General features: G+C 53.7%; 1 protein-coding gene across 1 annotated transcript in view; it reads right to left on the minus strand.

Annotated features, from left to right (window-relative positions):
- Positions 1 to 1,507: 1,507 nt before the first annotated feature.
- LOC134342169 (NACHT, LRR and PYD domains-containing protein 3-like) overlaps positions 1,508 to 22,290 on the minus strand; it is a 51,882-nt gene continuing 31,099 nt past the window's right edge. The window contains exons 8-11 of the mRNA XM_063040143.1: positions 3,881 to 5,618; positions 3,278 to 3,364; positions 2,952 to 3,122; positions 1,508 to 2,796 (exon numbers count right to left, since the gene is read on the minus strand). Of these exons, the coding sequence (XP_062896213.1) occupies positions 2,625 to 2,796; positions 2,952 to 3,122; positions 3,278 to 3,364; positions 3,881 to 5,618 (2,168 nt within the window). The 3' untranslated portion in view covers positions 1,508 to 2,624. The remainder of the gene's footprint in view (positions 2,797 to 2,951; positions 3,123 to 3,277; positions 3,365 to 3,880; positions 5,619 to 22,290) is intronic.

Consider the following 22,290-nt stretch of genomic DNA (forward strand, 5'->3'; position numbering starts at 1 on the left):
GTCACCGTCTCATCAGTCCACTCCTCGTCCCGTCACTCCTCTTCCTCCCAAACCCCTCACCCCTCCTCCCCAAAACCCACGTGTACATGCGTTATGTGTGAATATCTAAGATGTATACATTAGTTTATTCAATGACAAAATTATTAGAATTAAAACATGCATGCAATACCCAAGACTATATAAATCACAAATTAAACTGCTGTCATTACAATCAATAAGACACTCGATCCCGGGATTGTATCCACGGGCACCGCATGTTCCTTCGCCATAGATTCTGTGAGCGACAGTGGCCATTGTAAGTCAGTGTCTCACTCCATCCCCGGCGGCCACATTAACCAAGGAACACACACAAAAATGCTGGTGAACGCAGCGGGCCAGGCAGCATCTCTAGGAAGAGGTACAGTCGACGTTTTGGGCCGAGACCCTTTGTCAGGACTAACTGAAAGAAGAGATAGTCAGAGATTGGAAAGTGAGAGGGGGAGGGGGAGGGATGGAGCCAAGAGCTGGACAGGTAATTGGCAAAAGGTATACAGAGATGAAGAAGGGGGAGGGTCATGGGACAGGAGGCCTAGGGAAAAAGAAAGTGGGAGGTGAACCCACTATAGTGAGAGGGACAGAGGGAGAAAAAAGGGAGAGAAAAAATGGGGAAAAATAATAAATATAATAAATAATAAATAAGGGATGGGGTATAAAGAAGAGGTGGGACATTAACTGAAGTTAGAAAAGTCAATGTTCATGCCATCAGGTTGGAGGCTACCCAGACGGAATATAAGGTGTTGTTCCTCCAACCTGAGTGTGGATTCATCTTTACAGTAGAGGAGGCCGTGGATAGACATGAGAGAATGGGAATCGGACATGGAATTAAAATGTGTGACCACTGGGAGATCCTGCTTTCTCTGGCTGACAGAGCGTAGATGTTCAGCAAAGCAGTCTCCCAGTCAGCGTCGGGTCTCGCCAATATATAGAAGGCCTCATCGGGAGCACCGGACGCAGTATATCACCCCAGCCGACTCGCAGGTGAAGTGTCACCTCACCTGGAAGGACTGTCTGGGGCCCTGAATGGTGGTAAGGGAGGAAGTGTAAGGGCATGTGTAGCACTTGTTCCCCTTACAAGCATTAGTGCTGGGTGGGAGATTGGTCGGAAGGGATGTGGGGTGGGGGGAAACGAATGGACAAGGGAGTCGCTGGGATTGTGTGATGGGACGGTGTGGAGGGAGATTCACTCTGTTTCTGACCCCGGGAGTGTGTGATGGGACAGCGCGGAGGGAGCTTCACGCTGTGTCTGACCCCGGGAGTGTGTGATGGGACAGTCAGGGCCCCAGACATATTTATTTATTATTTCCCTTTTTTCTCCCTCTGTCCCTCTCACTATACCCCTTGCCCATCCTCTGGATCCCACCCCCCCCCCCCGTCTTTCTCCCTGGGCCTCCTGTCCCATGATCGTCTCAAATCCCTTTTGCCAATCACCTGTCCAGCTCTTGGCTCCATCCCTCCCCCTCCTGTCTTCTCGTATCATTTTGGATCTCCCTCTCCGCCTCCCACTTTCAAATCCCTTACTCACTCTTCCTTCAGTTAGTCCTGACGAAGGGTCTCGACTATACCTCTTCCTAGAGATGCTGCCTGGCCTGCTGCGATCACCAGCAACTTTGATGCGTGTTGTTTATTATCAAAGTACTTATTTGTCACCATATACTACCCTGAGATTCTTTTTATTGCAGTCATTTACAGGACAATCAATCTTTTTTGCAGAATTTATGAAAAACTATACAAAAACAAAGACTAACCAACAAGCAATGTGCAAAGGATGGGAAATTTGTGCAAATAAAATATTAAATAATAATGACATGAGTTGTAAATTATATGAAAGTGAGTCCGTAGGTTGTGGAATCAGTTCAGAGATGATGTGAGTGAAGTTATCCACGCCGGTCAGGAGTCACCCGTGTCTCAGAAAAAACCCGCCATCATCGGGCCCTTCCTGTCTGTGTAATTCCCCGGCATCAAACGTAAAAGTTGCCGGTGAACGCAGCAGGCCAGCCAGCATTACCTACTCCCGGGATAATCCCACCCCGGGACCCCGGTGTCCCAGACTGAGCCCCGGCCCCCGGGCTCTTCCTGTCTGTGTCATTCCCCGGGGTCTCGAACCCGCACATCCGGCGGAAGCAGCGCCGCTGGACAGGAGACCGAAATACGTCACCACGGGAGACCAGTCAACGGCACACAGCGCGAGGCTGGAGGCAATTCCGTTGAAAACCGTTGGGAATTAAACCTGGCGCGTGGCTATTAAAGGTAAGGCAAGGGTGGGAGTTAAAGGGGAGGGCGGGGAATCGGCCAAAATGTCCCCATCCCGCGGGCGGGGATGTTCACACATTCAGATGTTCACACGATCACGGTCAGTCCGGGTCTGGGTTCCTGCAGAGATCTCAGTTCCTTCATCCCGGTCTCACTGAACCGATTCCCCCACAGCCTAAAACAGATGGGAGAATAAAGATGAAATAAACAGATTACACAACAGTGTCAGTAACAGGGGACTGGGGTTAATGTTTCAACAACACTCACAGACAAATATCACCAGAAAACCCGCGGATCCGCTGATATTTTATCACATTGAACATTAACACAAACACTCACCCGATCCGCTCCAGACTCGGGAGGGTCAGTATGAGGCGGCGGAGAGCGGGGACAGATCGGTCTGTCAGCGAGTTTAATCCCAGCTCCAGCTCCGTCAGTGATGTGTTTGTACTGAGAGCGGAGACGAGATCCTCGGCACCAGAATCTGTGAGACCGACATTGATCAGCCTGGAGATGAGAGAGAGTGAGGGTGAAGGACACAGAGAGACAGGAGATGGTACAAATCCCCAGTGTTTATCAGTAACACAATTACTGATCACATTTATGTTCAGTGTCAGACACCCAGTGACTGTAAACACAATCTCCCACAGTCTGCTACTTACCCCAGTTTCTGTATTTTACACTCCGGGTTCCCCAGAGCCACAGACACCAGTTTCACTCCTGAATCTCCCAGTTTATTATAACCCAGGTCCAGCTCCGTCAGTGATGGGTTTGTACTGAGAGCGGAGACGAGATCCTCGGCACCAGAATCTGTGAGACCGACATCCTCCAGCCTGGAGATGAGAGAGAGTGAGGGTGAAGGACAGAGAGAGACAGGAGATGGTACAAATCCCCAGTGTTTATCAGTAACACAATTACTGATCACATTAATGTTCAGTGTCAGACACCCAGTGACTGTAAACACAATCTCCCACAGTCTGGTACTTACCACAGTTTCAGTATTTTACACTCCGGGTTCCTCAGAGCCGCAGACAGCAGCTTCACTCCTGAATCTCCCAGTTCATTACCACTCAGTCTAAACACAAACAGACAAATTGATGAACAAAGTGATTCAAACCGTGGGTCTGAGGGAGTTTCTCTCACTCGGATATTTCAGGAAACATTAAACCCTTCAGTAAATCACTGATCGGAGTTCCCATCACTGTCAATGTCCCTCACTGCCCAGCTCCAGGCTATTCACCGAATGTCAGTAATTTAGTCTGTCGGTGTGACTCTGTAAAATCCACATATTCTGTCTCATTCCCCGATGGTTAGAAAAGTGTTCCTGATGTGAGAGGGTCGGGATGGGCAGGGATGAAGGGGAGAAAATCCCGCAGTGAAGAAGATTTGTGAATGGGGAAATATCGATGGGAGATGATGGAAGAAAAAGGAGGAAGGGGGAAGGGGAACAGAGATCCCACAGGACGAAGGGGGATGCCATTTGTTACAATTCTTCACAATCGTACTTACTATAGTTTTCCCCAAATCCCTTTACATTGAAACAACACAATGGAACAGTTTCACAGTTCACATGAAAGATAAATCAAGTTACCTCAACTCCTGGCACTTGTGCAGCCCGGGTCCCAGCCGCTGGATTCCTTCACACTGAATGTTGCAAACACCCAGGTCGAGGTATTTTATTGTATCACACAGTCCGATGACATGAGACAGGACCGCACAGTCAATCGGGGTCAGTGTCATTCCACAGAATGAAAGTGTTTCCACTGATCCCAGTGCGGCCTGAGCCAGTCCACGATTCTGAGACTCAAACAGGTAGTGCAATGTGTTCAGGAGGCTCCTTTTACCAGCTTCACTCTCTGTGTTTCCACTCTGACGTTTAACCTCCTCCTTCACCCAGTCAATCACCCGGCAGGTTGTTTGATGAGGAAATGGACCCAGAAACTCCTCCAGGCCCCGAGCTGTCATTGGGGAGGAGAGACCAGCAACAAAACGAAGAAATACCTCAAATCGCCCATCTGTCATGCTGTGGGCCTCAGTGAGGAATTTCAGGATATCCCCGGGATGTGGATTCAGGAATTGTGCGACTGCAGCTACAAACTCTTGGATGGTGAGGTGTGGGAATGTGTACACCACGCTCCGGGCAGAATCCTCTCTCTCCAAAAGCTCCATCAGGAACCCAGACAGGAACGGGGAAGGCTGCAGATTGTACTTGATCAAATCTCCATCTGTAAACACAATCTTCTTCTGGGACACTCCTCTGAAGGCCATCTGACCAACCCTGAGTAACACATCACGGGGGTTCTCAATCTCACGGCCGTGGTTTTTCAGGATGTTGTAAATATAGTAGGAGTACAGTTGGGTGATGGTCTTGGGAACTCGCTGCGGGTCCCTGACTCTTTGTGTGAAGAAGGGGCCCAGTGCCAGAGCGAGGATCCAGCAGTAGGAGGGGTTGTAGCTCATGGTGTACAGGATCTCGTTCTCCTTCACGTGTTTGAAAACAGCTTCTGCCACCGTCTGATCTTCAAAATGCCTGATGAAATATTCCTTCCGTTCCTCACCAACAAATCCCATGATTTCAGCCCAGATACTGATCATTGCCTTTTCCAATAAATGTAACGCAGTGGGACGGGTGGTCACCAGCACTGAACACCCTGGGAGCAGCTTGCCCTGGATTAAACTGTACACAATGTCAGACACTTCACACCACCACTCGGGATCTGGACACTGGTGCTTGGGTTCTGTATCTCTCCGACTGTCAGCAAAATCAATTCTGTGCTTGAATTCATCCAAACCATCGAATATAAACAGCAATCCCTCTGGGTTCTTCCAGACCTCTCTCAGGATATTCCCAAAGTAAGGATACTGATCCAGGATCAGTTCCCTCAGGTTTATTCTGCAGTTAATGGAGTTTAAATCTCGGAATTTGAAACTGAAGACAAACTGGAATTGTTGGTATATTTTCCCCGTGGCCCAGTCATAAACAATCTTTTGTACCATTGTTGTTTTCCCGATCCCTGCGACTCCGGCCACTGCTGCCGAACTCCCAGATTTGGATTTACTCCGGGAAAAGCTGCTCTGGAACAACTGATCAGTCCGGATTTTTTCCAGCTCTCCGCGGAGATGTTCCTCTCTCCACTCCTCGTGGTCTCTGCCTCTTGCCAGCAGCTCATGTTCCACCAGTCTCCGATCTCGAACAGTAGAAATGACTGTGAGCTTAGCGTATCGATCAACCAGCTGGAAAACCTTCACCTTCTCCCTCATCAGGATCGTGTTCACTCTCAGCGTTTCAGTTTGTACCCGCAGAGTCTCCTTGTGTTTCTGTTGAACATCTTCCATGGGAACAGACAGTGGACAAACTGTTAGATGCCTCAACTCAGAACTTAGTATTTAAGCACACAAGAGTTAGCTCAAAGCTATTGCATTAATTGGATTCATCAATGGATGCTCGAACAGTAAAGTAAATTCCATTAACAGACCCCTGACTGGACAGAGAGGCCTGGTCCAGATAAACACCAGATCATCACATTTCACAATTAACTGTGCTGTGAAGGTGAGTATTTCCCTGGTAGTTCACTGACCCCCAACTGTCCTGTACTGGAAACCCCCCCCCCCCCCTACTATCAGAGGTGTCATTTTTTCCTGTGGAATAAACTTTTAGTCCCCATTGTTTATGTGGCATCTGGAGATGGAGAAAAGGATAGTGGGCATTCAGTGAAAGGAACAGGTCCGGGAATCACAGCTCCCCCTCCCCTCTCACCATCACCCTGTCAGGGATGTGCGGTGTCTGACAGTGTGTCAGGACCCTGTCAGGGTTGCGTGGTGTCTCACAATGTGTAACGTCCCTGTCAGGGGTGTGTGGTGTTTCACAGTGTTTCAGGACCCTCTCCGGGATGTGTGGGATCTCACGGTGTGTCAGGACCCTCTCAGGGGTGTGTGGTGTCTCACAATGTGTCAGGACCGTGTCAGTGGTGTTTGGAGTCTCACAGCATGTCAGGACCTTGTCAGGAGTGTGTGGGGTCTCACGGTGTGTCAGGACCCTCTCAGGGGTGTGTGGTGTCTCACAGTGTGTCAGGTCTCTGTCAGGGGTGTGTGGGGTCTCACAGTATGTCAGGTCCCTGTTCGGGGTGTGTGTGATCTCACAGTGAGTCAGGACCCTGCCAGGGGTGTGTGGGGTCTCACAGTGTGTCAGGTCCTGTCAGGGGTGTGTGGTGACTCACAGTGTGTCAGGATCTTGTCAGGGGTGTCTGGGGTCTCACAGTGTGTCATCACCGTCTCGGGGGTGTGTGGGGTCTCACAGTGTGTCATCACCCTCTCGGTGGTGTGTGGGGTCTCACAGTGTGTCAGGACCCATTTGGGGTGTGTCGGGTCTCACAGTGAGTCAGGACCCTTTTGGGGTGTGTGGGGTCTCACAGTGTGTCAGGACACTGTCGGCTGTGTGGGGTCTCACAGTGTGTCAGGACACTGTCGGGTGTGTGGTGTCTCACAGTGTGTCAGGACATTGACAGGGGTGTGTGTGGTCTTACAGTGTGTCAGGACCCTGTTGGGAGGGTGTGGTGTGTCACAGTGTGTCAGAACCCTCTCAGGGTTGTTTGAGGTCTCACAGTGTGTCAGGACCCACAGTGTGTCAGTGTCTCACCATGTGTCAGGACACTGTCAAGGGTGTGTGCCGTCTCACAATGTGTCACGTCCCTGTCAGGGGTGTGTGGGGTCTCACAATGTGTCACGTCCCCGTCAGAGGTGTGTGGGGTCTCACAGTGTGTCAGGACCCTGTGAGTGGTTTGTGGGGTTTCACACTGTGTCAGGACCCTGTTGTGTCGGATCTCACAGTCTGTCAGGACCGTGTCAATAGTGTGTGGGGTCTCACAGTGTGTCAGGTCCCTGTTAGGTGTGTGTGAGGTATCACAATGTGTCAGGACCCTGCCAGGGGTGTGTGGATTCTCACAGTGTGTCAGGACCCTGCCAGGGTTGTGTGGGGTCTCACTGTGTGTCAGGACCCTGTGAGTGGTTTGTGGGGTTTCACAAAGTGTCAGGACCCTGTTGTGGGGGATCTCACAGTGTGTCAGGACCCTCTCAGTTGTGTGTGGCGTCTCACAGTGTGTCAGGACACTGTCAGGGGTGTGTGCCGTCTCACAGTGTGTCAGGACCTTTTTGGGGCCCGTGGGGTCTCACAGTGTGTCAGGACCCTCTCAGGGGTGTGTCGGATCTCACAGTCTGTCAGGACCCTATCCAGGGTGTGTGAGGTCTCACAGTGTGTCAGGACCCTGCCAGGGGTGTGTGGGGTCTCACAGTTTGTCTGGACACTGTCAGGGGTTTTTGAGATCTCCCAGTGTGTTAGGATCCTGTTAGGGGTGTCTGGGGTCTCACAGTGCGTCATCACCCTCTCGGGTATGTGTGGGGTCTCACAGTGTGTCAGGACCCTGCCAGGGGTGTGTGGGTTTCACACTGTGTCAGGACACTGTGAGTGGTTTGTGGGGTTTCACAGTGTGTCAGGATCTTGTTGTGGGTGTTGGGTGTATCACAGTGTGTCAGGACGCTGTTGTGTGGGGTTTCACAGTGTGTCAGGATCTGGTGATGGATGTATGTGGTCTCACAGTGTGTCAGGACCCTGTCAGTGGTGTATGGGGTCTCACAGTGTGTCAGGACACTGTGAGTGGTTTGTGGGGTTTCAAAGTGTGTCAGGATCTGGTCGTGGGTGTGGGGGTTCTCACAGTGTGTCAGGACCCTTCTGGGGTGTGTAGGGTCTCACAGTGTGTCAGGACCCTGTCAGGGGTGTGTGGGGTCTCACAGTGTATCAGGACCCTTCTGGGGTGTGTAGGGTCTCACAGTGTGTCAGGTCCCTGCCAGGGTTGTGTGGGGTCTCACAGTGTGTCAGGACCCTGTCAGGGGTGTGTGGGATCTCACAGTGTGTCAGGACCCTTTTGGGGAGTATCGGGTCTCACAGTGTGTCAGGACCCTATCCAGGGTGTGTGGGGTCTCACAGTGTGTCAGGAGCCTGTCAGGGTTGTGTGGGATCGCAATGTGTGTCAGGACCCTGTCAGGGGTGTGTCGGATCTCACAGAGTGTCAGGACCGTGTCAATAGTGTGTGGGAGCTCACAGTGTGTCAGGACCCTGTTAGGGGTGCGTGGGGTCTCACTGTGTGTCAGGACCCTGTTAGGGGTGTGTGGGGTTTCACAGTGTGTCAGGTCCCTGTTAGGGGTGTGTGGGGTCTCACAGCGTGTCAGGACCCTGTTTGGGATGTGTGGGGTCTCACAGTGTGTCTGGACCCTGCCAGGGTTGTGTGGGATCTCACTGTGTGTCAGGACACTGTGAGTGGTTTGTGGGGTTTCACAGTGTGTCAGGACGCTGTTGTGGGGGGTCTCACAGTGTGTCATGTCCCTGTCAGCAGTGTGTGATGTCTCACAGTGTGTCAGTACCCTGTCAGGTGCGTGTGGGATCTTAATGTGTGTCAGGACTCTGTCAGGGGTATGTGGGGTCTCACAGTGCGTCAGGAACTTGTCAGGTGTGTGTGGGGTCTCACAGTGTGTCAGGACCCTTTTGAGGTGTGTCGTGTCTCACAGTGTGTCAGACCCTATCCAGGGTGTGTGGGATCTCACAGTGTGTCAGGACACTGTGAGTGGTTTGTGGGGTTTCACAGTGTGTCAGGACCCTTTTGGGGCCCGTGGGGTCTCACAGTGTGTCAGGACCCTCTCAGGGGTGTGTTGGATCTCACAGAATGTCAGGACCCTATCCAGGGTGTGTGGGGTCTGACAGTGTGTCAGGACTGCGTCAATAGTGTGTGGGAGCTCACAGTGTGTCAGGACCCTGTTAGGGGTGTGTGGGGTCTTACTGTGTGTCAGGACCCTGTCAGGGGTGTGTGAGGTATCACAGTTTGTTCGAACCCTGTCAGGGGTGTCTGGGGTCTCACAGTATGTCATCACCCTCTCAGGTGTGTGTGGGGTCTCAAAGTGTGTCAGGACCCTGCCAGGGTCGTGTGGGGTCTCACAGTGTGTCAGGACCCTGTCAGGGGTGTGTTGGATCTCACAGTGTGTCAGGACCCTGTCAGGTGTGTGTGGGATCTCAGTGTGTTTCAGGACCCTGTCAGTTGTGTGAGGCGTCTCACAGTGTGTCTGGTCGCTGTCAGGGGTGTGTGTGGTCTCACAGTCTGTCAGGACCCTGTCGGGGGGTGTGGTGTGACACAGTGTGTCAGAACCCTCTCAGGATTGTTTGAGGTATCACAGTGTGTCAGGACCCACAGTGTGTCAGTGTCTCACCATGCGTCAGGACACTGTCAGGGGTGTGTGGGGTCTCACAATGTGTCAGGACCCTTTTGGGGCCTGTGGGGCTCACAGTGTGTCAGGACCCTCACAGGGGTGTGTTGGATCTCACAGAGTGTCAGGACCGTGTCAATAGTGTGTGGGGTCTCATAGTGTGTCAGGTTGCTGTCAGGGGTGTGTGGAGTTTCACAGTCTGTTCTGTCCCTGTTAGCCGTGTGTGGGGTCTCACAGTGTGTCAGGACCTTGTCAGGTGTGTGTGGCATCTCACAGTGTTAGGTCCTGTCAGGGGTGTGTATGATCTCACAGTCTGTCATGTCCCTGTCAGCAGTGTGTGATGTCTCACAGTGTGTCAGTACCCTGTCAGGTGTGTGTGGGATCTTAATGTGTGTCAGGACTCTGTCAGGGGTATGTGGGGTCTCACAGTGTGTCAGGAACTTGTCAGGTGTGTGTGGGGTCTTAATGTGTGTCAGGACTCTGTCAGGGGTGTGTGGGGTCCCACAGTGTGTCAGGAACTTGTCAGGTGTGTGTGGGGTCTTAATGTGTGTCAGGACCCTGCCAGGGGTGTGTGGGATCTCACAGTGTGTCAGGACCCTTTTGAGGTGTGTCGTGTCTCACAGTGTGTCAGACCCTATCCAGGGTGTGTGGGGTCTCACAGTGTGTCAGGACACTGTGAGTGGTTTGTGGGGTTTCACAGTGTGTCAGGACCCTTTTGGGGCCTGTGGGTCTCACAGTGTGTCTGGATTCTCTCAGGTGTGTGTGGCATCTTAATGTGTGTCAGGACCCTGTCAGGGTCGTGTGGGGTCTCACAGTTTGTCAGGTCCCCGTCGGAGGTGTGTGGGGTCTCACAGTGTGTCAGGACCCTGCCAGGGTCGTGTGGGGTCTCACAGTTTGTCAGGTCCCCGTCGGAGGTGTGTGGGGTCTCACAGTATGTCAGGACCCTGCCAGGGTTGTGTGGGGTCTCACAGTGTGTCAGGACCCTGTCAGGGGTGTGTGGGATCTCACAGTGTGTCAGAACTCTCTCAGGGTTGTTTGAGGTATCACAGTGTGTCAGGACGCACAGTGTGTCAGTGTCTCACCGTGCGTCAGGACACTGTCAGGGGTGTGTGGGGTCTCACAGTGTGTCAGGTCCCTGTTAGGAGTGTGTGGGGTCTCACAGTGTGTCAGGACCCTGTCAGGTGTGTGTTCTATCTCAGTGTGTTTCAGGACCCTGTCAGTTGTCTGTGGCGTCTCACCGTGTGTCAGGTCGCTGTAAGGGGTGTGTGTGGTCTCACACTGTGTTAGGATCCTGATAGGGGTGTCTGGGTTTCACAGTGTGTCATCACCCTCTCGGGTGTGTGTGAGGTATCACAGTGTGTCAGGACCCTGCCAGGGTCGTGTGGGGTCTCACAGTGTGTCAGGACCCTCTCAGGGGTGTGTTGGATCTCACAGAATGTCAGGACCCTATCCAGGGTGTGTGGGGTCTGACAGTGTGTCAGGACTGCGTCAATAGTGTGTGGGAGCTCACAGTGTGTCAGGAACCTGTTAGGGGTGTGTGGGGTCTTACTGTGTGTCAGGACCCTGTCAGGGGTGTGTGAGGTATCACAGTTTGTCAGAACCCTGTCAGGGGTGTCTGGGGTCTCACAGTGTGTCATCACCCTCTCAGGTGTGTGTGGGGTCTCAAAGTGTGTCAGGACCCTGCCAGGGTCGTGTGGGGTCTCACAGTGTGTCAGGACCCTGTCAGGGGTGTGTTGGATCTCACAGTGTGTCAGGAGCCTTTTGAGGTGTGTGGTGTCTCACAGTGTGTCAGACCCTATCCAGGGTGTGTGGGGTCTCACAGCGTGTCTGGACACTGTGAGTGGTTTGTGGGGTTTCACAGTGTGTCAGGACCCTTTTGGGGCCCGTGGGGTCTCACAGTGTGTCAGGACCCTCTCAGGGGTGTGTTGGATCTCACAGAATGTCAGGACCCTATCCAGGGTGTGTGGGGTCTGACAGTGTGTCAGGACTGTATCAATAGTCCGTGGGTGCTCACAGTGTGTCAGGACCCTGTTAGGGGTGTGTGGGGTCTTACTGTGTGTCAGGACCCTGTCAGGGGTGTGTGAGGTATCACAGTTTGTCAGAACCCTGTCAGGGGTGTGTGGGGTCTCACAGTGTGTCATCACCCTCTCGGGTGTGTGTGGGGTCTCAAAGTGTGTCAGGACCCTTTTGGGGCCCGTGGGATCTCACAGTGTGTCAGGACCCTCTCAGGGGTGTGTTGGATCTCACAGAATGTCAGGACCCTATCCAGGGTGTGTGGGGTCTGACAGTGTGTCAGGACCGTGTCAATAGTGTGTGGGAGCTCACAGTGTGTCAGGACCCTGTCAGGGGTGTGTTTGGTCAACACAGTCTGGCAGGTCCCTGTCAGGGGTGTGTGGGGTCTCACAGAGTGTCAGGACTGTGTCAATAGTGTGTGGGGTCTCACAGTATGCCCTGTTAGGGGTGTGTGGGGTCTCACAGCGTGTCAGGACCCTGCCTGGGTTGTGTAGGGTCTCACAGTCTGTCTGGACCCTGCCAGGGTTGTGTGGGGTCTCACTGTGTGTCAGGACACTGTGAGTGGTTCGTGGGGTTTCACAGTGTGTCAGGACCCTGTCAGGTGTGTGTGGGATCTCAGTGTGTTTCAGGACCCTGTCAGTTGTGTGTGGCATCTCACAGTGTGTCTGGTCGCTGTCAGGAGTGTGTGTGGACTCACAGTGTGTCAAGACACTGTCGGGGGGTGTGGTGTGTCACAGTGTCTCAGGATTGTTTGAGGTATCACAGTGTGTCAGGACCCACAGTGCGTCAGTGTCTCACCGTGCGTCAGGACACTGTCAGGGGTGTGTGGGGTCTCACAGTGTGTCAGGATCCTTTTGGGGCCTGTGGGTCTCACAGTGTGTCAGAACCCTCTCAGATGTGTGTGGGATCGCAATGTGTGTCAGGACCCTGTCAGGGTTGTGTGGGGTCACACAGAGTATCAGGACCGTGTCAATAGTGTGTGTGGTCTCACAGTGTGTCAGGACCCTGTCAGGTGTGTGTGCTATCTCAGTGTGTTTCAGGACCTTGTCAGTTGTCTGTGGCGTCTCAGGGGTGTGTGTGGTCTCACAGTGTGTTAGGATCCTGTTAGGGGTGTCTGGGTTTCACAGTGTGTCATCACCCTCTCGGGTGTGTGTGAGGTATCACAGTGTGTCAGGACCCTGCCAGGGTTGTGTGGGGTCTCACTGTGTGTCAGGGCACTGTGAGTGGTTTGTGGGGTTTCACAGTGTGTCAGGATCTTGTTGTGGGTGTGGGGGGTCTCACAGTGTGTCAGAACCCTCTCAGATGTGTGTGGGATCGCAATGTGTGTCAGGACCCTGTCAGGGGTGTGTGGGGTCACACAGAGTATCAGGACCGTGTCAATAGTGTGTGGGGTCTCACTGTGTGTCAGGACCCTTTTAGGGGTGTGTGGGGTCTCACAGTATCTCAGGTTGCTGTCAGGTCCGTGTGGTGTCTCACAGTGTTTCAGGTCCCTGTTAGGGGTGTGTGGGGTCTCACAGTGTGTCAGGACCCTGCCAGGGTTGTGTGGGGTCTCACAGTGTGGACCCTGCCAGGGGTGTGTGTAGTCTCACAGTTTGTCTGGACACTGTCAGGGGGGGCATCTCACAGTGTGTCAGGCCCCTGTCAGGGATGCGTGTGGTCTCACAGTGTGTCAGGACCCTTTTGGGGTGTGTCGGGTCTCACAGTGTATCAGGACCCTGTCAGGGGTGTGTCGGGTCTCACAGTGTGTCAGGAGCCTTCCAGGGTTGTGTGGGATCGCAATGTGTGTCAGGACCCTGTCAGGGGTTTGTGGGGTCTCACAGTGTGTCAGGACCCTGCCAGGGTTGTGTGGGGTCTCACAGTGCGTCAGGACCCTCTCAGGTGTGTGTGGGATCTCAGTGTGTTTCAGGACCCTGTCAGTTGTGTGTGGTGTCTCACAGTGTGTCAGGACCCTCTCAGGGTTGTTTGAGGTATCACAGTGTGTGAGGACGCTTTTGGGGCCTGTGGGGCTCACAGTATGTCAGGTCCCTGTGAGTGGTTTGTGGGGTTTCACAGTGTGTCAGGATCTTTTTGTGGGTGTGGGGGGTCTCACAGTGTGTCAGGACACTGTTGTAGGAGGTCTCACGGTGTGTCAGAAGCCTATCAGATGTGTGTAGGATCACAATGTGTGCCAGGACCCTGTCAGGGGTGTGTGGGGTCTCTCAGTGTGTCAGGAACCTGCCAGGGTTGTGTGGGATCGCAAAGTGTGTCAGGACACTGTTAGGGGTTTGTGGCATCTCACAGTGCGTCAAGTCCCTGTCGGGTGTGTGGGGTCTCACAGTGTGTCAGGACCCTGTCAGGAGTGTGTGGGGTCTGACAGTGTGACAGGACATTGTCAGGGGTGTGTGGGGTCACGCAGTATGTCTGGACCCTGTCAGGCATGTCTGGGGTCTCACAGTGTGTCAGAACCCTGTCAGGGGTGGTCTCACAGTTTCAGGACCATCTCAGGTGTGTGTGGGATATCAATGTGTGTCAGGACCCTGTCAGGGGTGTGTGATGTCTCACAGTCTGTCAGGTCCCTGTCAGGGGTGTGTGGGGTCTCACAATCTGTCAGGTCGCTGTCATGGGTGTGTGGGGTCTCACAGTGTGTCAGGACCCTGTCGGGTTGTGTGGGGTCTCACAGTGTGTCAAGTCCCTCTCAAGTGTGTGTGGGGTCTCACAGTGTGTCAGGATGCTGTTAGGGGTGTGTGAGGTATCACAGTTTGTCAGGACCCTGTCAGGGGTGTGTGGGGTCTCACAGTGTGTCAGGAACTTGTCAGGAGTGTGTGGTGTCTCACAGTGTGTCAGGACCCTGCAAAGGTTGTGTGGGGTCTCACAGTTTGTCAAGTCCCTGTTAGGGGTGTGTGGGGTCTCACAATGTGTCAGGACCCTGTTAGGGATGTGTGCAGTCTCACAGTGTGACAGGACCCTGTCATGGAGTTGTGGGGTCTTACAGTTTGACAGGACAGTGTCAAGGGTGTGTGGGGCCTCACAGCTTGTCCTGACCCTGTCAGGGGTGTGTGGGGTCTCACAGTATGTCATCAGTGTGTAAGCAAGCATGCAGGTACAGCAGGCAGTGAAGAAAGCTAATGGCATGCTGCCCTTCATAACAAGGGGAATTGAGTACAAGAGCAAAGAGGTCCTTCTGCAGCTGTACAGGGCCCTGGTGAGACCACACCTGGAGTACTGTGTGCAGTTTTGGTCTCCAAATTTGAGGAAGGACATTCTTGCTATTGAGGGAGTGCAGCGTAGGTTCACAAGGTTAATTCCCGGGATGGCGGGACTGAAATATGCTGTAAGATTGGAGCGACTGGGCTTGTATACTCTGGAATTTAGAAGCCTGAGAGGGGATCTTATTGAAACATAAGATTATTAAGGGATTGGACACGCTGCAGGCAGGAAGCATGTTCCCGCTGATGGGTGAGTCCAGAACCAGAGGCCACAGTTTAAGAATAAGGGGCAGGCTATTTAGAACGGAGTTGAGGAAAACCTTTTTCACCCAGAGAGTGGTGGATATATGGAATGCTCTGACCCAGAAGACTGTGGAGGCCAAGTCATTGGATGCTTTCAAGGAAGAGATGGATAGAGCTCTTAAAGATAGAGGAATCAAAGGTTATGGGGAGAAGGCAGGAACTGGATACTGATTGTGGATGATCAGCCATGATCACAGTGAATGGCAGTGCTGGCTCGAAGGGCCGAATGACCTACTCCTGCACCTATTGTCTATTTTCTATTTCCTATAGGACCCTGTCCGGGGTATGTGGTGCCTCACAGTGAGTCAGGATCGTGTCAGGGGTGTGCGGGGTCTCACAGTCTGTCAGGTCACTCTCAGAGGTGTGTGGGGTATCACAATGTGTCAGGATATGGTCAGGCATTTGTGGGGTCTAACAGTGTGTCAGGACCCTGTCAGGAATGTGTAGTGTCTGACCATTGTCAGGGGCCTGTCAGTTGTGTGTCGCGTCTCACAGGGTGTCAGTAACTTGCCAGGGTTGTGTGGGCTCTCACAGTGTGTAAGGATCTTGTTGTGGGTGTGTGGGGTATCACAGTGTGTCAGGACGCTGTTATCGTGTATCTCACAGTGTGTCAGAACCCTCTCAGATGTGTGTGGGATCACAATGTGTGTCAGGACCCTGTCAGTGGCATGTGGCATCTCACAGTGCGTCAGGTCCCCGTCAGGGCTGTGTTGCGTCTCACAGTGCGTCAGGACCCTTTTGGGGTGTGTGGGGTCTCACAGTGTTTCTGAACCCTGTGAGGGGTGTGCCGGATCTCACAATGTGTCAGGATGCTGTCCGGGGTGTGTGGGGTCCCACAGTATGTCAGGTCGCCGTCGAATGTGTGGGGTCTCACAGTGTGTAAGGACCCTGTCAGGGGTGTGTGGGGTCTCACATTGTGCTAGGTCCCTGTCAGTGGTGTGTGGGGTCTCACGGTGTGTCAAGTCCCTGTGAGTGGTTTGTGGGGTCTCACAGAGTGTCAGGACAATGTCAGTAGTGTCTGGGATCACACAGTGTGTCAGTACCCTGTCAGGGGTGCGTGGGTTTTCACAGCGTGTCAGAGTCCTGTCAGGGGGTTTCGGGTCGAACAGTATGTCAGGACCCTGTGAGGGGTGTGTGGGGTCGAACAGTGTGTCAGGACACTGTCAGGAGTGTGTGGTGTCTCACAGTGTGTCAGGACACTGTGAGTGGTTTGTGGGGTCTCACTGAGTGTCAGGACAATGTCAGTAGTGTCTGGGATCACACAGTGTGTCAGTACCATGTCAGGGGTACGTGGGGTTTCACAGTGTGTCAGGGTCCTGTCAGGGGGTTTCGGGTCTCACAGTGTGTCAGGACCCTGTCAGGGGTGTGTGGGGTCTCACAGTGTGTCAGGACCCTGTCAGGGGTGTGTGGGGTCGAACACTGTGTAAGGACCCTGTCAGGGGTGTGTGGGGTCTCACAGTGTGTCAGAACCCTCTCAGATGTGCGTGGGATCGCAATGTGTGTCAGGACGCTGTTAGTTGTATGTGGCATCTCACAGTGCATCAGGTCCCCGTCAGGTGTGCGTTGGGTCTGACACTGCGTCAGGACCCTTTTGGAGTGTGTGTGGTCTCACAGTGTTTCTGAACCCTGTGCGGGGTGTGTGCTGTCTCACAGTGTGTCATCACCCTTTTGGGGTGTGTGGGGTCTCACAGTGGGTCAGGACCCTGTCAGGTGTGTGTGGTGTTTCACAGTGCTTCAGGACACTCTCAGGAATGTGTGTGGTCTCACAGTGTGTCAGGACCCTGTCAGGGGTGTGTTTGGTCTCACAGTGTGTCAGGTCCCTGTCAGGTGTCTGTGGGGTCTCACAGTGTGTCAGGTCCCTGTCAGGGGTGTGTGGGGTCTCACAGTGTGTCAGGATCCTGCCATCAGGGTCTGGGGTCTCACCATCTGTCAGGTCCCTCTCAGGTGTGTGGTTTCTCGCAGTGTGTCAGGATCTTGTCGGGGGTGTGTGGGATCTCACAGTGTGTCAGGTCCTGTCAGTGGTGTGTGTGATCTCACGGTGTGTCACGTCCCTTTCAGGGGCGTGTGGGGTCTCACAGTGTGTCAGAACCCTGTCGGGTGTGTGGCGTCTCCCAGTGTGTCAGGACCCAGTCAGTGGTGTGTGGCGTCTCACAGTGTGTCAGGTCCTGTCGGGGTGTGTTGTGTCTCACAGTATTTCAAGTCCCTGTTAGGGGTTTGTGGGGTCTCACAGTATGTCATCAGTCACTGAAAGCAAGCATGCAGGTACAGCAGGCAGTGAAGAAAGCTAATGACATGCTGGCCTTCATAACAAGGGGAATTGAGTACAAGAGCAAAGAGGTCCTTCTGCAGCTGTACAGGGCCCTGGTGAGACCACACCTGGAGTATTGTGTTCAGTTTTGGTCTCCAAATTTGAGGAAGGACATTCTTGCTATTGAGGGAGTGCAGCGGAGGTTCACGAGGTTATTTCCCGGGATGGCGGGACTGTCATATGGCGAAAGATTGGAGCGACTGAGCTTGTTACTCTGGAATTTAGAGGGATGAGAGGGGATCTTATTGAAATATAAGATTATTAAGGGATTGGACATGCTGGAGGCAGGAAGCATGTTCCCGCTGATGGGTGAGTCCAGAACCAGAGGCCACAGTTTAAGAATAAGGGATAGGCCATTTAGAACGGAGTTGAGGAAATGCTTTTTCATCCAGAGAGTGGTGGATATATTGAATGCTCTGCCCCAGAAGGCTGTGGAGACCAAGTCTCTGGATGCTTTCAAGAAAGAGATGGATAGAGCTCTTCAAGATAGAGGAATCAAAGGTTATGGGGAGAAGGCAGGAACTGGATACTGATTGTGGATGATCAGCTATGATCATAGTGAATGAAGGTGCAGGCTCGAAGGGTCGAATGGCCTACTCCTGCATCTATTGTCTATTGTCTATTTTCTATGGGACCTTGTCTGGGGTGTGTGGTGCCTACCAGTGTGTCATCACCCTGTCAGGGGTGTGTGCGGTCTCACAGTGTGTCAGGACCCTGTCAAGGTTGTGTGGGGTCTCACAGTTTGTCAGGGGTGTGTGGCGTCTCACAGTGTGTCAGGACCCTGTCAGGTGTGTGCGGCGTCCACAGTGTGTCAGGTCGCTGTCAGGGGTGTGTGCGGTCTCACAGTGTGTCAGGACCCTGTCAAGGTTGTGTGGGGTCTCACAGTTTGTCAGGGGTATGTGGTGTCTCACAGTGTGTCAGGACCCTGTCAGGTATGTGTGGTGTCTCACAGTGAGTCAGGATTGTGTCAGGGGTGTGAGGGGTCTCACAGTGTGTCAGGGGTGTGTGGCGTCTCACAGTGTGTCAGGACCCTGTCAGGTGTGTGCGGCGTCCACAGTGTGTCAGGTCGCTGTCAGGGGTGTGTGGGGTCTCACAGAGTGTCGGGACCCTTTCAGGGGTACATCGGGTCTCACAGTTTGTCAGGACCCTGTCAGGGGTGTGCGGGGTCTCACAGTGCGACAGGACATTGTCAGGGGTGTGTGGTGTCTCACAGTCTGTCAGGTCACTCTCAGAGGTGTGTGGGGTATCACAATGTGTCAGGATATGGTCAGGCATTTGTGGGGTCTAACAGTGTGTCAGGACCCTGTCCGGAATGTGTGGTGTCTGACCATTGTCAGGGGCCTGTCAGTTGTGTGTCGCGTCTCACAGGGTGTCAGTAACTTGCCAGGGTTGTGTGGGCTCTCACAGTGTGTAAGGATCTTGTCGTGGGTGTGTGGGGTATCACAGTGTGTCAGGACGCTGTTATCGTGTATCTCACAGTGTGTCAGAACCCTCTCAGATGTGCGTGGGATCACAATGTGTGTCAGGACCCTGTCAGTGGCATGTGGCGTCTCACAGTGCGTCAGGTCCCCGTCAGGGGTGTGTGGGGTCTCACAGTGTGTCAGAACCCTCTCAGATGTGTGTGGGATCACAATGTGTGTCAGGACCCTGTCAGTGGCATGTGGCGTCTCACAGTGCGTCAGGTCCCCGTCAGGGGTGTGTTGTGTCTCACAGTGCCTCAGGACCCTTTTGGGGTGTGCCGGATCTCACAGTGTGTCAGGATGCTGTCCGGGGTGTGTGGGGTCCCACAGTGTGTCAGGTCGCCGTCTGGTGTGTGGGGTCTCACAGTGTGACAGGACCCTGTCAGGGATGTGTGAGTTTTCACAGTGTGTCAGCACCTTGTGAGTGGTTTGTGGGGTCTCACACTGTGTCAGGACCCTGAGTGGTTTGTGGGGTCTCACCGAGTGTCAGGACAATGTCAGTAGTGTCTGGGATCACACAGTGTGTCAGTACCATGTCAGGGGTACGTGGGGTTTCACAGTGTGTCAGGGTCCTGTCAGGGGGTTTCGGGTCTCACAGTGTGTTCGGACCCTGTCAGGGGTGTGTGGGGTCTCACAGTGTGTCAGGACCCTGTCAGGGGTGTGTGGGGTCGAACACTGTGTAAGGACCCTGTCAGGGGTGTGTGGGGTCTCACAGTGTGTCAGAACCCTCTCAGATGTGCGTGGGATCGCAATGTGTGTCAGGACGCTGTTAGTTGTATGTGGCATCTCACAGTGCGTCAGGTCCCCGTCAGGTGTGCGTTGGGTCTGACACTGCGTCAGGACCCTTTTGGAGTGTGTGTGGTCTCACAGTGTTTCTGAACCCTGTGCGGGGTGTGTGTGGTCTCACAGTGTGTCATCACCCTTTTGGGGAGTGTGGGGTCTCACAGTGGGTGGACCCTGTCAGGTGTGTGTGGTGTTTCACAGTGCTTCAGGACACTCTCAGGAATGTGTGTAGTCTCACAGTGTGTCAGGACCCTGTCAGGGGTGTGTTTGGTCTCACAGTGTGTCAGGTCCCTGTCAGGTGTCTGTGGGGTCTCACAGTGTGTCAGGACCCTGTCAGGGGTGTGTTTGGTCTCACAGTGTGTCAGGACCCTGTCAGGGGTGTGTTTGGTCTCACAATGTGTCAGGACCCTGTCAGGTGTCTGTGGGGTCTCACAGTGTGTCAGGTCCCTGTCAGGGGTGTGTGGGGTCAAAAACTGTGTAAGGACCCTGTCAGGGGTGTGTGGGGTCTCACAGTGTGTCAGAACCCTCTCAGATGTGCGTGGGATCGCAATGTGTGTCAGGACGCTGTTAGTTGTATGTGGCATCTCACAGTGCGTCAGGTCCCCGTCAGGTGTGCGTTGGGTCTGACACTACGTCAGGACCCTTTTGGAGTGTGTGTGGTCTCACAGTGTTTCTGAACCCTGTCAAGGTTGTGTGGGGTCTCACAGTTTGTCAGGGGTGTGTGGCGTCTCACAGTGTGTCAGGACCCTGTCAGGTGTGTGCGGCGTCCACAGTGTGTCAGGTCGCTGTCAGGGGTGTGTGGGGTCTCACAGAGTGTCAGGACCCTTTCAGGGGTGCATCGGGTCTCACAGTTTGTCAGGACCCTGTCAGGGGTGTGCGGGGTCTCACAGTTTGTCAGGACCCTGTCAGGGGTGTGCGGGGTCTCACAGTGCGACAGGACATTGTCAGGGGTGTGTGGTGTCTCACAGTCTGTCAGGTCACTCTCAGAGGTGTGTGGGGTATCACAATGTGTCAGGATATGGTCAGGCATTTGTGGGGTCTAACAGTGTGTCAGGACCCTGTCAGGAATATGTAGTGTCTGACCATTGTCAGGGGCCTGTCAGTTGTGTGTCGCGTCTCACAGGGTGTCAGTAACTTGCCAGGGTTGTGTGGGCTCTCACAGTGTGTAAGGATCTTGTTGTGGGTGTGTGGGGTATCACAGTGTGTCAGGACGCTGTTATCGTGTATCTCACAGTGTGTCAGAACCCTCTCAGATGTGTGTGGGATCACAATGTGTGTCAGGACCCTGTCAGTGGCATGTGGCATCTCACAGTGCGTCAGGTCCCCGTCAGGGCTGTGTTGCGTCTCACAGTGCGTCAGGACCCTTTTGGGGTGTGTGGGGTCTCACAGTGTTTCTGAACCCTGTGAGGGGTGTGCCGGATCTCACAATGTGTCAGGATGCTGTCCGGGGTGTGTGGGGTCCCACAGTATGTCAGGTCGCCGTCGAATGTGTGGGGTCTCACAGTGTGTAAGGACCCTGTCAGGGGTGTGTGGGGTCTCACATTGTGAAAGGTCCCTGTCAGTGGTGTGTGGGGTCTCACGGTGTGTCAAGTCCCTGTGAGTGGTTTGTGGGGTCTCACAGAGTGTCAGGACAATGTCAGTAGTGTCTGGGATCACACAGTGTGTCAGTACCCTGTCAGGGGTGCGTGGGTTTTCACAGCGTGTCAGAGTCCTGTCAGGGGGTTTCGGGTCGAACAGTATGTCAGGACCCTGTGAGGGGTGTGTGGGGTCGAACAGTGTGTCAGGACACTGTCAGGGGTGTGTGGGGTCTCACATTGTGCTAGGTCCCTGTCAGTGGTGTGTGGGGTCTCACGGTGTGTCAAGTCCCTGTTAGTGGTGTGTGGGGCCTCACAGTTTTTCAGGACCCTGTCAGTGATGTGTGAGGTCTCACTATGTGTCAGGAACCTCTCATGGGTGTGTGGGGTCTCACTGCGTGTCAGGACCGTGTCTGTGGTGTGTGGGGTTTTACAGTGTGTCAGGACATGTCAGTGGTGTATGGGGTCTCACAGTGTGACAGGACCCTGTCAGGGATGTGTGAGTTTTCACAGTGTGTCAGGACGCTGTTATCGTGTATCTCACAGTGTGTCAGAACCCTCTCAGATGTGTGTGGGATCACAATGTGTGTCAGGACCCTGTCAGTGGCATGTGGCATCTCACAGTGCGTCAGGTCCCCGTCAGGGCTGTGTTGCGTCTCACAGTGCGTCAGGACCCTTTTGGGGTGTGTGGGGTCTCACAGTGTTTCTGAACCCTGTGAGGGGTGTGCCGGATCTCACAATGTGTCAGGATGCTGTCCGGGGTGTGTGGGGTCCCACAGTATGTCAGGTCGCCGTCGAATGTGTGGGGTCTCACAGTGTGTAAGGACCCTGTCAGGGGTGTGTGGGGTCTCACATTGTGCTAGGTCCCTGTCAGTGGTGTGTGGGGTCTCACGGTGTGTCAAGTCCCTGTGAGTGGTTTGTGGGGTCTCACAGAGTGTCAGGACAATGTCAGTAGTGTCTGGGATCACACAGTGTGTCAGTACCCTGTCAGGGGTGCGTGGGTTTTCACAGCGTGTCAGAGTCCTGTCAGGGGGTTTCGGGTCGAACAGTATGTCAGGACCCTGTGAGGGGTGTGTGGGGTCGAACAGTGTGTCAGGACACTGTCAGGAGTGTGTGGTGTCTCACAG

The sequence above is a fragment of the Mobula hypostoma genome, unplaced genomic scaffold (genome assembly GCF_963921235.1).
Source record: "Mobula hypostoma unplaced genomic scaffold, sMobHyp1.1 scaffold_76, whole genome shotgun sequence".
Taxonomy (NCBI): Eukaryota; Metazoa; Chordata; class Chondrichthyes; order Myliobatiformes; family Myliobatidae; genus Mobula; species Mobula hypostoma.